General features: G+C 56.3%; 4 protein-coding genes across 4 annotated transcripts; 2 read left to right on the forward strand and 2 right to left on the reverse strand.

Moving 5' to 3' along the window:
• Positions 1-61: 61 nt before the first annotated feature.
• MIND_01209000 (uncharacterized protein) lies at positions 62-1,907 on the reverse strand (the record flags this gene model as incomplete). The annotated part of the gene is made up of 5 exons (XM_037368598.1): positions 62-833; positions 895-918; positions 978-1,126; positions 1,181-1,240; positions 1,290-1,907. The coding sequence occupies 5 exons, from the start codon at positions 1,905-1,907 to the stop codon at positions 62-64; spliced, it is 1,623 nt and encodes a 540-aa protein (XP_037215524.1).
• A 2,445-nt stretch (positions 1,908-4,352) lies between these two features.
• On the forward strand, positions 4,353-5,415 carry MIND_01209100 (uncharacterized protein; the record flags this gene model as incomplete). The annotated part of the gene is made up of 2 exons (XM_037368599.1): positions 4,353-4,369; positions 4,416-5,415. The coding sequence occupies 2 exons, from the start codon at positions 4,353-4,355 to the stop codon at positions 5,413-5,415; spliced, it is 1,017 nt and encodes a 338-aa protein (XP_037215525.1).
• A 3,698-nt stretch (positions 5,416-9,113) lies between these two features.
• MIND_01209200 (uncharacterized protein) lies at positions 9,114-9,791 on the forward strand (the record flags this gene model as incomplete). The annotated part of the gene is made up of 3 exons (XM_037368600.1): positions 9,114-9,201; positions 9,254-9,370; positions 9,421-9,791. 3 exons carry the CDS (start codon positions 9,114-9,116, stop codon positions 9,789-9,791), a joined length of 576 nt encoding a protein of 191 aa, XP_037215526.1.
• A 3,025-nt stretch (positions 9,792-12,816) lies between these two features.
• On the reverse strand, positions 12,817-14,179 carry MIND_01209300 (uncharacterized protein; the record flags this gene model as incomplete). Its single annotated transcript, XM_037368601.1, has 5 exons — positions 12,817-13,523; positions 13,572-13,652; positions 13,701-13,799; positions 13,851-14,061; positions 14,114-14,179. The coding sequence occupies 5 exons, from the start codon at positions 14,177-14,179 to the stop codon at positions 12,817-12,819; spliced, it is 1,164 nt and encodes a 387-aa protein (XP_037215527.1).
• Positions 14,180-14,439: the final 260 nt, after the last annotated feature.

Genomic DNA, 14,439 nt, shown 5'->3' on the forward strand with positions numbered 1-14,439 from the left:
TCACGTATTCCTTCCCAGCAGACCGTGTGATTCATAGCTAGGACGTGTACATAACTGTAGTTTAGGGCCCCAGCTCGTCGACCCAGTCGGAGTCAAGAGTCAGTGTCACGAAAGTGCCGCAGGGATAGCAAAAAGATGACAACCCACGAGTGACGACAGTCGTGAAGAAATGCTCGACCCCACTCCCGTCCGAGGAGAGTGCACTTTTGGGCGTGCCCGATGGGCGTGGGCCTGCGCCAACGGGCGTGGATGGGCGTGGGCGTGGGTTTTGGCGGGCGATCAAAGCCCACGCCCGTCCATCAGGCGTGCCACGCCCATCGGTCGGCTTGGCACGCCCGTTTGTCCTGCTTGGCACGCCCGACAAACAGGCGTGGGCTTCCATACGACTAACCTTCTGAGCGTTGTCCGAAGGTGGCAGAGTTATATGTCTGCTTTTCCTACGTGCCTCGGTGGCCGCCAAGCCGTCCCATGACTCCCATCCGTAGGCCAACCGACGGTAGGCGCACGGTGCCGCCGCGCATCGGCTGGCCGCTCCTTGGTCAGCGCTCACTGGCGGCACTAACCCTAACCTAACCCTAGAGTCCAGCGCACTCGTTTCAGCGAACACCATATTGCAGCGCGCCGCCAGCTCAGCACCTTCCGCGGAGGAGACTTCCCGTTGGGCGTCGGGGTCGCTCTTGTTTCCAATGAGGTAGAGGTGCACCGGCGGCGGTGTCGGGGATGAGGGCATGTTCTCCGATACCTCCCCGAGCCAGGTGCTCTCGATGCTTGGAAAGCTGCGCCGCTGGGAGATGTCGTAGACGAAGCAGACGCTCAATGCAGTGTAGCAGAAGCTGTTGCCCAGTTTCAAGCATATGAGTATCATATATGCCGGTGCAAGGTTGCGGGGCGTACCTCCGCAGGAGAAATCTTCCCGAACTAGGGAAGGAGTGTGTACTTGAATGAAACAAGGGAACGAGATAGACTGGATCACGCACCTCGGACGCGTGGAGATTCGTGCTGTTATGCGCTTCCCCTCAATATCAAGGGGCCGAACCGCAAACCCGACACCGATCGTCGGAGACTGCGTGGGGGCAAAGACGTTCTCGGTGAAGCGCCGCATGACTGCATCCTCAAGAGTGAGTGTCTAGGAAGGGCTTTGCGTGACGTACGGGACCTGTATCGAGATATGGTGAGTCACTCTTTCCGCGCTGTGCAGAACGTACGCCTTTCCGACGTCGAGGTCGCCGACAAGACAGATCTGGAGCGCATAAAGACTTGACAGAAAGTGTTGCCAATGCAGCACAGACCTTGATATTATGCGTTGCTTGCGGTGGAGAGGACATTGCTGCAAAAGAGGCGGGGGGAAGAAGAAAGGAGGTGGCGGCTGTGTATCTTTGCGCTGCAACGGGAAGCTCCAGCAGGAGTCGAGGTATGCCACGGATGGGGCCATTCCAGCCCCTTAAAGCAATGAACGCGCCCAAGTCAGTGTCCACGCGCGGTGGACGGTGGCGATCGGGAACAACCACCGTCTGGCCGAAAAAGGAAATCGGCTTCTTCTCTTCCTCCGTCATGTCCATCTGGCCAACGACATACAGCGCGTTGTACGCGGTCGAATCCTGCCCGCCGCATTGCTCCAAGACGACCCCATAAGCAGGGCTAGCCAGGGCCTCACGGGCGATGACGTGTCCGCGCTGCCAAGATTGAGGAACGACGACGGGAGGCGGGGAGGGGAGCTGGTTCGTGGGGCTGGCGGGGGGAAGGTGCTGTCGGAGGGTGTTGTACCGGGGCGTATGGGACGCTATGCTGCGCTGTTGGTGCTCTTCAGGGTGCGTTCTTTGTGGGTGATGCATACGCATCGTCATTCCTTTTTGTAGGCTGATCTTCCCGGGGCTAGGCCGTTCCCTCTGGTCTACACATAACAACATGGCTTTAAGAAGTGCCCCATGCGGACGGTGGAGCCATACACGGCCGGAAGTTGGCCGCTTTGGCTTGGATGCCGACGACCGACTCAAAAGGCTCAGCACGTTGGGCGAAAGAGCTTCATACGCCTTCAAATTGGACGCGGGCCTTTTTAGACCACAAACGACAGTTTTAAGGCTCCAAAGTGCGTTGTTCGTCCCGTCCTCTGAATGACCACGCTCAATTCCGACAGGAACTCGTCAAACGCGGCACTATCGCCATGCTCCCTACCTTTCTCCCTTCCCCAACGCTTCCTCTCTCCCCTCCGACAAGGAGAATCGTCTTCCTCAACGATTAAATACAGGGGTTGACACCGTTGTCGTCGCATATGGCGCCAATCTCCCCGCCACGAGTAACGTCCCTCTGTGGCCTTAAACGACCCAATGAAGTGCTTCCCGCACCTCTCCCTACCTCGGCTCATTACCCGCCGCCGCACTAGAACGATTCGCTTTCGTCATTCTCAACGTCGCCAATGCCCTCCTCCTCCCGCATCACATAATGCAGTCTTTCGTCATCTGCTGACAGTTGAAATCTACTCGTCGTATTGCGGAGGTTGTGGAGAGGATGTGCGCGCTAGAAAATGCTGTCGCAGCCACGTTTTAGTGAAAACGTTGTGCATGCGGCCGATAGGCCTTCCTCGTGGCTTGCGGGCCTTTTCCGGCTTAAAGCACGACTTACCCAGCGACCATGCGCCTCCCTTTCCAACGGCCTTTTACTCTCCTGCCATTCGGTGGCTCCGTTTCCGAGCTCGTCATCCCCTTCCTCGGCGCCCCACACTGTTCCTATGTCCTGCCCTGTTTCTCCTCACGAAGCCCAACACGCCTTTAACCGCGGATAATTCCACTCAGGAGAGACGATATCAGCTCCATGCCGCTGATTCTGACCGCCGATATCGCGGGAAGATGGTGAAATGACCCATATCGCTGCCACAGTGGTCTCGGCCCCTCAGATCTCACTCACCACCCTTCCCGAATTACGTGTACAATCCTAGATCATGCCCGTTCGTCCCTTCGCCATTCAATGGCCTGCTTTCGCACTCGTTACTCCCCTCCTCATACTTGTCTCGTTCGCCAATCTCACTTTCTCGTTTGTGGCGGCACCTTACATCAACATGGAAATAGGCATTCGAACAACTCCTGTTGCCTTTCTTGCGACATCCCCTCCTAGTCCCGCGCCTGCCCGCCCTGCTGCGACTCCGTTTCGCGCCTCAGAAATTAGGCGCCCGTGGTCACGCACGTCACCGTCACGCTTTCGCGAGACGGCGACGATCTGCTTCCTCGCCACGGGCGACCGAATCCACCCCAGGGACTGTGTTCCAAGTTGGAAGACTTCAATATCATCTCCCGTTTCAAGTTGCAGCCTCGCTGGTGCTCGTCGCAATGCTCCATCGCCGTCGGAAGGGTGCGTGGGCTTGGTATGGGTCGTTTGCTTGCTGTGTCGCCTGCGCGGGTTCGGGGCGTAAACTGCTGGTATTAGTACGACGGTTGGTATGTCAGGATTCTATTTAGCAAGAATGGGAAGCGTTGCAAGCGGAGGTGGCGGTTTCTCATGCGTCTTCAAGCGCCTCAGATCTCAGAGGTCAATCGATGCTCAACGAAAAAAACTGACCTTCTCTCGTGTTTACAAGCATCAAGACTGAGTAGATACTCGGATTCATCATAGTGTGTCCTTCATTTCCTCTATAGCAGCCAAGTACTGACAATTCATAGTCGGGCAGCAATTTTGTCCATTCTTTTACTTCCGTTCTTCCTTTTATAAAGTGGTGGGTATTTTCGAATTCTTGTTCAAACTAATGTAGTTTTTCTTCTTACATATTGTGCGCTCCCCTTTGCTCCCGACATGCGGTACAAACCCCCTGCAGACCTTCATTTTTGTTTCGGTATTAATAGCTCCTCATCGTCAGCTATGCTCGGGAACGTGGTGCGTTCGCAGTGCCCATCGCTCCCGGTCATGATATTGACCAGTCGAAAACAGCGCTCAATTGTCGTTGTCGGATCCGGGCCGACTCCCCGGACCAGGATCACACGCTGCAGGGACCATATCTGCGAGAGGCCAACAGCATCTCTTGCCGGCTGCGAATGGGCTCCGTTGTGTCCTGGGGACAGCCGGCTGTGTGCTGTTGAGTGACGGCGTCCAGAAAACCGCCCCCGAGCAGCGCTGGTCGTCAGCGAGCAGGCTGCCAAATGTAATCAATCGCATTCAGTTGCGAGGTTTTTCAGCCGATCACGACTGTTTATGCGCGAGTCAGGGCCTGTGCCCCAGACTCCCGGATCCCGCTGGAGCTGTTGGATGCTTAAAAGGGAGTGAGAGAAGCACTGAACACCCTGGTACCCTTCGTTGCTGTGGCGGAAAGCGAGCTCGAGCTTCAAGTTGATCTGACCTGCCAGACAGGCCCTTGCGCCGGGTGGAAAATGGCATTGCATTTGCGGTACGAGACTGGACGCTGCACTTCTTATTGTGCTAATAAAACGTAGACGGCGCCAACCCTCCCTCCTCGACGCAGTTGTGTCGTCCTTGCCCGCGCGAGTCGTGGCAAATGCCGGGCTGGAACCATCTCAGGCTTCCTTACCCGCATTCTCGCCCGCCCAGGAACCAGGGTTCACTCGCGGGTCTGAAAAGCCGGCAGCCCCCAGCGCCTCACCAAGCACATCTTCAGGAGCCCTTCCCGCACTTGTTGTCGCAACCCTCGTCGTACTCATCATCGCCATCGTTGGCGTAATCGTCCTCATTATGCTTCGACGCCAGCGACGGCAACGCCGGGCCCAGCGATTGGCGTTCATTCGCCCATTCGTTCTTCCGCCAGAGTCAGATGATCTGGAGAAAGGCTCAGCGTTGCTGATTGAGAAGGAGGAGAACGAGGCACCATCGCGGAGAGATAGCGATGCCTCGGCAACCATCTCTATCTATTCCGCTGCTAGCGCCGGGACAACGCGAAGCACGCGCGGCATTTCCCCACCCTTCCCGGTCGCGAAAGCCGCATCATTCAAGTTGAATGTCCCGCCAACCGCGACAACTCGGGATTCGACGCCAGCCATGCACGGTCCACCCCCGCCCTTGCGTTCCCCTCCTGCCGCCACCACGCGCGATTCGACTCCGGCGATGCACGGTCCGGAAAGCCCCGGGCCGGTGCCGTTTCCATTTCCTCCGCCACCGATCCCAGACTCGGAGCCCACATCGAAGCGGCGCGAGGCGTATCTAGCACGCCAGCTTGCGCGGCTCACGATGACGAACAAGCGGCCGCTGAGCAGCGGTGACCAGTCACTGATGTTCAGCCCGCTGTCGTCGGTGCCGCCCGACTTTGTGAGCGGGGACATGCGCAGGGCGTCGGTGGCGACAACTGCGACTGCGACTGTGGTGGGGAGGAAGTCGATGAGGTTCCAGAGGCTGACGTTGTCGAGGCCGGCAGGTCGCTATTCGGAGCGGGAGTCGGTGTCGTTTTCGGAGTGGGCGAAGACGCTGGTGTCGCCGCGGTGATTATTGGAGGTTGATTGAAGGAGTAATTCGGAAGTACAGGTTGGTAGTATGTATAATGTGGCGCTCGAGGCGTCGTTAGCCGGCTATGTAATGCGATGAGTGTCGCAGAAAGCCGATGACTCGGAGAAAGAGAGCGGCAGCACAACCTGTGGCATAGGGAGGTGTTGGGGAGGTGATACTTAGCGTGACAATGAGAGCGGGAAGGATACCCGCGCAGTGAATGAGGGGAGAATGGGGACTGAATTCTGCTCGAACGCAGAACAGCCAGAAGGGAATGCGTGAACTTGAAGGGAATGTGGTCAAATTCACGTACCAACGGTTCCCACTCGCCATAGTAATGATTTAATGGTGTTTGATTTGTATACTCCTATGTAGTGATATCAGTTTCCCATGAAGCCGGTTTGCAGAACAAACCGATGTAACAGGCAAGAAGTGAATGGGCAACAAAATGCCGTTCTCTGAATACTACTCAGACTATAAGCAGAACGAGGATGGCGAGGTGGTTTATACCAGATCGGAATTGTCCTGATTCGAGGCTACAAGACTGTCAGCCGATATAAACCAATACAAGCTTGTGGCAATCGGGAAACCCACCTGATACCCTGCTTCGTTTGGGCTCGCCAAAGGTATTGATCATTCTGAGGCGCCAGCGGGATGGGTACAATGCGAGAGAATCGGGGCTATGGGACGGTGCAAGCTGCTAAGAATCGGCAGAAGTCTCAGTTACACACGCACGAGCAATTTGTCTGTCTTACTAGCGAGGGCTCGTTTCGCATCGGCAGTGGGCACGGATACTACCATCTCGCGGGAGACTTCGGCTGACCAGACAGGGAGCTTGAGGCAGCTTGTATGGGTGCCAGTGGGGGTGGTTGCGTTTAAGCACGAGCGCCAGCGCCACTGGCAGCATGAGCGGTTGGAACTTAGCGTGCGTTGCTTGTGACAAAGCCATTGCGGACAGGCGCAAAGGAGCAGATCCGCGTCACGGTGCCGGACTATCGCGGAGAGCAGACTCGGAGCTGTTTGAGTAGCGCGTACAACGGCGTTTGGATATATCGTTGCCCGCGACGGGCCGCCGACCGCTAACCGCTATGCATGCCTAGCCTTGCAAATGCAAAACTAGGACGGCGAGAATCAGTTAGCAAAGCGGGTGCATAAGGAGCAGGCCGGACACACTAGCATGGACAGTAGCAGAAAGAGTTACCGCGAGCATTGACAGATGCTGTCGACGACAAGAGACTGTCGACATTCCCGGAATGACTGGTTCCGCGAGCGTTGTTGAGAGTAGCCTGAGCCCAGGGAGAAGTTCAAGTTTGACCCAAGTCACGGTATAGACACGATTCGATGAATGCTGAGTGCTCTGGGAAAGACCCAGAACAGGACTTGGAGCGTGGCGTCCTATCGCAGCATGAGAGTGCAGAAGCCTGAGCAAAATGATGTTGGTCACGCGCGGCCATCCTTCTTCCGCTCCGTCACCATGGACGACTACGACGACCATATCACCCCCGCGCTGGTCTCCGCTACCGCCTGCGCTCGGGCTTAGGCTGGCGCTAATGCTCCACGGGGATGAATGGAAGGGTATCGAGGTATGTCTGCTGTCCTTTTGGGTGTTCCTGAGCTGACGCGCTTGCTCCTCCCAGCCCGGCCAGGACAGAAGCCTTAAGCAACGACGACCAGGCACTTTGGAACAAGGTAGAGTGGCGCTGGGACGATTTGTCGGGGATATAGGCTGGGTAGAAGGTGCGTGGAACGAATAGCTCTTTTCTTGCCCCTTCTAAGGCCATCTTCTCCAGAACCCATACGGCCTTCTCCCCGCGACTTATAAGCGACCAAACCTTCCTCCCTCGACGTCTATGGCCCTGCCCATTGACTGTGCCGCACTGTAGTTGCCCAGCGAGCGAGGACAAGGTCGCGATACACCTTCTCGCCAAGGAGAGCGACTGGCTGAGGGGTTAGCTCCGGGCGCGGGAGACGACGCTAGTGAATCCACTTGGTATGTCTCGCTACTCGCCGCCCATTCCTGCCCACTGACATCACTTTTTCAGTGCGGTTTCTGTTGTGACTCACAACCCCTCGGACGCCAGCCTAGCGCGATGCCAGACAGCTCAACGCGCCGGTCTCTACGCTGTGCTCGCTATACTCTGGTGTGTATTCCCTCTCTGCATCTGGTTTGTACTAACGACGAGACTGGTAGATCAACGGCTCGTAGTGGCGGCGGGGAGTCATCGCACAAAATGGGGGGTTATATTGAGGCTCTGAGGAACCGCGAGCTTGCGCAGGTGCAGGTGCGTCGGGTCTTGATTTTCTTCCTCCTGGTGACATCTGTCCTATAGCGCGACAAATATCGCGAAGCCGAATAGAGCAGTCGCCTCTCGCGAATCTGCTCCACCCAAACCGGCACGCACCCATCTGCATCCCCTCTCGCTTCCTCCCTTTCCGTGTAACTCTTCACCCAACCTCCTTCTCGTACTTCTTGCGGGGAGAAAGAGAAAGATTGGGCCGAAATTCTTGTCGAATTTAGCCCGCGCAGGCGCCAGACGGCAAGCTCGAGCAGACTATGACTACACTCCCAGTCTTCCGAAACCCTGCTCTCGCTTGTTCCCTCCCTCCCCTCCCATTTCCCCGCTCCGACCGCCTTCTAATCGCTCACTTTGTCGAATCGAAAATTAGGCGCCCGCGGTCACACGCGTTACTGTCACCCATTGGCCAGGCGACGACCTTCCACTTTCTCGACGCGGGCGACGGAATCTACCGCAGAAGTCATACCTCAAGCTCTAGGACCGCAATGCGATTATCCATCTCGATTTACAGCTACGCTCGGGCTCATCGTGGCTCTTGGCGCCGTCCGAAGCGTGCTTCGGCATCTTGGGCTTTATATGCCTGCTATTTGGCCTGCGCGGGCCCTCGACATGTACCATTGATACGGGTGTCATGTCTTCGAAATATATATGGTGTTGCTCGCATATAGGAAGGGCCGAACGTCCACTGCACGAACTGGCCAAGGTTGCTGCTTGCCCTATCGTGTGGACTGACGTCGGTCAGTCAAGTAGTACCAGTGGGCAGCCATGTTGCCTACTGAGCTCTGTGTGAAGGTGACGTTGGGCTTCTTGCTTCTCGGCATTTGCCGCCGGGCAATGTCAAGCCCGACTTCAGAACCCTCGAAATTTAGCGTGCCGCCTGCATGCAATGTATAGTCTGTGTCATGGGTATCATGTTTGCATTTCTTCTTATCGCTCTTCTACCCACGCGCCCACAGACCCGGCGTTGAGATATTCCGGTATGTGACGGTTGCCCGACATGCCAGGGCAAAGCCTGAGAAGCTCAGCCCAAGTTCTGGCTAGCACGCTATTCGAATTTCGCTCACATGATTGAAATGGCAACAATCACTGGCAAGCCGTCGCGCGACGTGCGATGGTAGTAGTGCTTAGCGGGCCAGCTGGACTCGGGAGTCGGAACGGGCCATGATTCTGATTATCTATAGGGTACGGATTGCAACCGGTGCGATTTTCCGTTCAAAGGCCGCGCTGATTCCACTTCAGCAGGTGCTGTCAGTGGCGAAGCACTACCATAGACGCTGGGAATCTGCGGATAAAAAAAACTGAACTCCCATGGGTATGCATGTGTGCGACTCGGACGTCGCTGACAGTATAAAGGGCCCTTCAAGTCGGCGGCATATCTCAGTGACAGCCGCAGATACTTCCATGCAGGCCCAACACCACCACCACCGTGCTGCCCCCACAAATCCTCAAGCCCCTGGCGTGCACGGCTACAGGGTATTTCGTGGTGAGGGTAAGTACTAGTGCCTATCTCGCACTGATTCCTGTGTATGCTGATTGCCCAGGTGGGAGCGGCGGCGCAGGCGGCAAAGGTCATGAAGTCGGAGGCCCCGGAGGCACGGGCAGGGCGTCGAATTTCGACCTCTCTAAATTTCAGAATTACAGCGAATTTAATGCCAGAGGTGGGGCACTTTCGACTGCAACCAAACACGCACCATTAATTCATTTTTAGGAGGACAGGGTGGTCCGGGGGGAGAAGGCACGCTGCAAGGCGGTACCGGCGGCACCGGGGAGGCCCCGACCTTTTCTTTTGGAGGCAGCAGGCTCATCAACCTCACTTCCGACGATATCGACAAGGTCTCCGATTTGGATAAGTCGACATCAGAGTTCTGTGCTGAAAACAGACTACCAAACGCTCTTGTGAGTGCTCTCATCGGAAATGGCTACGAGACACTCTACACATTGCTGGAGCTGAAGAAGGATGCGTTCGGGTCCGAGCAGGGTAGAATGGATTGCCTGCCTGGTCATGTCAGCATGCTGCGATGGGCTCTGGTCAAACATTGCCAGAAGAATGGTGTTCGGGAGGTGCCTATTCTTTATTGACTTTTCACGGGATACAAAAACAAATGTCGAATACAAAGCTTAACAAGGGGGTGAGCTCAGCTACTTGCTGTCTCCCAACCGGGTCCAACCCCACAGTGCGTTCAGCTGGAAGACAAATGCGGGGGATAATGTATAGCGAGGTCGAATTTTGAATCCGGATGGACGCAAGTGGCGTTGCGAATGGAGGACTCGGAGGAGGAGACGGGGGAAAATGAGGCGATAGGGAGGGAAAACTGGAAGACGGCTAAGACTCTCTTCGCGAAAAGCCGCAACACGCCAAGGCAAACGACACACACCTGCTGTCATGGCTCGTCCATTGTGTGCCACAGAGCGCCAATCTACATCCTCTGGCTTGTCGGTTTACAAAGGCGAAGAGCAGTAACCTGCGCTATGCAGTCAGGATGGTAAAAGAGTACTGGACGGTTGGAAAACGCACCCTAAACCTCTTCTTCCCAGGATTCTATGCCTGCCCGTCCCTCCCGTGGCACTCAGCCTCCGTCGTAAAGCGGCTGTCGCCGTGAGCAGATGCCAGCTGAAGTCATCGCCTCAGAACTCGAGAACGGAAAAGGCGGTGGACAGTCGGGTGGGGGCGGCGTTACAGCAAGTCCGAGTGCTATGCGAAAAGCGTCAGGAGGAGAGAGCGCAACGGGCGTCGTAACACACCTTGGAATCCAGCTGCTCTTGGCTTCCCTTCTCGCCTTCAAAAGCATTCCACATCTCTTCCTCCATCAAGCCAGTCTTGAGCTCCACTTTGGCGGCGCGGTTTCGAGGGGGAGTGACTTTCCCAGAGTGTGTGAACGCGCTGAGCGAGGGTGGGGGTGAAGATGGTCGAGAGGAAAGGTGGTGACGTGGCGTGACGGGTGACATATTCTTCATCGACCAGACTTTCATCGACAACGCTTGCATCTCTTGCACATGAACGGATACCGGCGCAATTACAAGGAGGCCGCCGCGGTGCTCTCGCTCCTCCGCCAACATCCTGCTAGCCTGCACCAAAACACGTTGGCCCCCTTCGATGTAACGCGGCTCAGGGAAGAAGCAGACCGAATTACCGCAGAGATACGCCACCTCATGACGCATCTAGCGAGCCTCGAAGACCGTCTCCATGCAATCCGGGTCGACCTGTCGACTGTCATCTATCCTATCCACACTCTCCCTGCAGAAATCCTCTGTCGTCTTTTTGCGGCAGCTGTGTCCTCGTGTTCTGGCAGCGCAATCACTCGCACGTTACTATCGATTACTGCCGTCTGCCAGCGGTGGCGAAATGTTGCAATTGCGGACCCGAGACTGTGGACGAATACCTGCTACTTCATTCGCGACACCGGAGAGCCTAACCTGTTGTCCGAATACTTCCTCCGGCGCGCGCAAGGACTGCCAATCAAATTGGTCCTCTCGGAGGAATACGATGGCGAAGGGCTGCCTCATTGTGTGTTTGAATCTGCTCACCAATGGGTCGAAGCCGATCTGTCTATCGCAGGGCGCTCTGTTGAAGGTTTGGCATTTGATATCTCAACGTTTGATACCCCGCTCGCTCTCCCGCATTTGGAGAAGCTTAAACTTGATGTATGGATCCAGAGCTCCGAGTCGGATTCAGATTCAGAAGAAGAAGACATGCCTCCATATTCTATGTTCCAGAACGCGCCTCGTCTGCGCGAGCTGTCTATCGCCGAGCCACGCCACTTGATTCAATTCGCATTTCCCATCCGCCAGTTGCGAAAGCTTACAATCCATCGTACCGCCCTCTCCATCGACATTTTCCCCCTTCTGGCTGTATTGACCGCACTGGAGGACCTGACACTCCCTGCGCTTTCAGACCACACGATGCTCGAGTCAGCACGTATGCTGCACCTTCGCAGCGCCATGCCCTTACCTCGGCTCTCTACCCTCTCGCTCCGCGGACGCCGCAGCAGTGTCATCCTGCCACATCTCTTCTTGCCTGCCCTCACTACTCTCCGGTTGACAGAACTCGACGAATTTCTCGGCCTCAACAGATCGGTGCCCAACGTCGTCAACCTGGTCTTAACCGATACGAAATTCAGCTCCCTCCAGGCCGCTTTGGACTCCCAGCTCAATTTTCTGCGAAGTCTCACAGTCACGGCGGTGTCCGACATGGATCGCGACGGCAAACGACAGTGCGCGCTCAACATTTCTTCCCTCTCCACACTGCCAAACCTGCAGTCGTTTACCCTTCTGGTCCCGTCCTCAGCCTCCGAGTCTGCATTGGGCCCCTCCGAGTCGAGCATCCGCCCGTTCCTCGATGGAATCGCTATGCGCGCTGTCAACGCGGCCCGCGCTGGTGGCCTGCAGAACACCGCCGGCGTGAAACTATTTGTCGTCGAGCTGGCACCACACAGAATCTCAGCAGACGACCTGCACGGCTTGTATCACCTCCACCATAGCCTGGGCGTGAGGGTGTCGATACCCAATGGCGCCGGCCATCTACTGCGACAGGCAAGGCAGCGCGGGGAGGTTTGACGCATGCATACCGAAAATGTTCGACCATTCAAGTTTGATTCGCTTCGAATTCGAAACAATACTATATTTTATCTGATAGAGAATAGAACAAAAACACTTTGTAGTCATGGCCTCATCTAGACAGAATGTCAACTTGTGGTTGGAAACACCCCAGCGCGGTCTGCCAAAGACAGGACGGGGGACTTGAAGTCTTGGATTCGTCACTCCCATACGTGAAATTTTGGAAACTTGGAACTCCCTGAAATCGTGCATCACATCAATGTCCCCCACTAGCCTACCCAGCGACCGAAGCAGCAGTCCGTTTCTTGCGCACCGTCTGGCGGCCAGCTCACAACGAGGCTGATGTTCCGGGTGCTAGCCCGCCCCTGTCGACGCCCTTCGGGGTGATTGTTGATGCGCGCGACGAGCCAATCGTTCACCGCAGCCACATGGGATGGATGTGGAGGCATTCAAGGGCTGGCAGCAGCTCGCCGGGGCTGTTGCCAGCCATTTTTCTTGCATCACGGAGGGATGTGCCCATTTTCACACCAAACACGTAAAACAAGACCTGCTAACAAATACAAGCCTTCCCGCCTACTCGGAATACAGGAGAGTGGTGACATTGCCGGGTCTTCCTCCTTCTCATCCCAGGAAAGATACTCGTGACACCCATATCATGGCGCTGATACCACGGATATAGAACGCAGCCCCGCGCAGGCCACATGACGAGCACAGTAAGCAGGAGAGGCGCAAGCAGCCTTCCGACGGCGCCCAAGCGCCACAACGAGCACGAACACGGTTGAGACTCGAGGCAGTCGACAAAATCCTGGCTCTCGAGCTTGAGGTATCGTTTCCGCGCTGGATTCCGTCGCCCGCGTCGAGCAAGTGGAAGGTTGCCGGCTGGTGCATGTGACAGCCGGCGCCTAATTTTCGAGGCGAGCAAGTCCGTAGTCGCGGGGCGGTTGGGGAACGGGAACAGGAAGGGAGGGAAGGGGACAGATAAGAGCGGAGTTTCGTATGATTGGGGATGTAGTTGTGAGCCATTAGAGCGCGCTGTCGAGCGCATGCGCAAGCTGAATCCGAGAAGTATCTCAGCCCAATCGTGGCTTGCTGCTGGACATTCTCCGCAGAACGAGGATCGGAGATGCATTGGAAGGACGACAAGAGGGGATGCAGATGGGCAAGTGTCTGTGTGGGTGGAGTAGATTCGCGAAAGGGCCATGTTATGTATGTGGAGGACTTGTGTCGATTGTTCTTGTGGCGAACGGTAAGATTGGGCTATTAGCTACAGCTCAGTAAGAGGAGAATTATAAAGGGACGACGCACCTGCTATACCGCAAGCCCGCGTTTCTCCAGAGCCGTGGTATCCCCCCATTTGTTGCGACAACTCCCCTACGCCTTGCTGGTCTATCTCTTGTCATCGTTCCAGACCAGACGAAGAGGAGGTATACGCACCCGACTCAGGCCAGCAAAGCATAGATAGAGCCGCGTCGAGCTGTCTAACATCGTGCAAGGCTGGCGTCCAAGGAGCTGTGACGATGGCCGGAAAGAACGCTGAAAAACTTAAGTCAGTGGCCGGAACGGGCGGCGAGTGGCCAGACATACTGAGCGGATCCCCCAGCATCGTCTCCCACACCAGCGCCCATCGCGGAGCTTGTTCTTCGCCCAGTCGCTCTCCTTCTTGGGGGAGAAGGTGTATCGCGTCTTCGTCTTTGCTCGCAACGCCAGCCCAGCACAACGCCGACGGACAACCGGCGCTGTAAGCGTTTAGAAAGGAGGGATTTGTGGCGCGAGAGTCGCAGGAGAAGATCGTGTGCTGCAGGACGGGCTCAGAAAGGTGAGGAGATGGCTGTATCCGCTTCGCGCACCTTGCTTCTGACCCTACATCCCCGACTAGTAGCCCCGGCGCAGCTCTCCTTCGTTGCGTAGAGCATCCTCGTCGTTGCAGAAGGTTTGCGACAGGCGGGGTGGTCTTCTGGAAGAGCATACTCGTCAGCTCAGGAACAAGCACCAGAACGAGAGACACACCTCAGGCTCGATACCCTCCTATTCACCCTCCTGGAGTAGTAGCGACGGCCTGTGCGCGGGCGCGGGGGCTAGAGAACGCCAATGCGGAAGGGGAATGGTCGTTGCCGTCGTCATGGTGGAGGAGCGGAAGAAGAAGGGAGTCGTGTGACCGACGTCTTCTTCATCT

This window comes from Mycena indigotica (genome assembly GCF_014461135.1).
Source record: "Mycena indigotica strain 171206Taipei chromosome Unknown Mind.scaff0011, whole genome shotgun sequence".
In the NCBI taxonomy this organism is placed as follows: Eukaryota; Fungi; Basidiomycota; class Agaricomycetes; order Agaricales; family Mycenaceae; genus Mycena; species Mycena indigotica.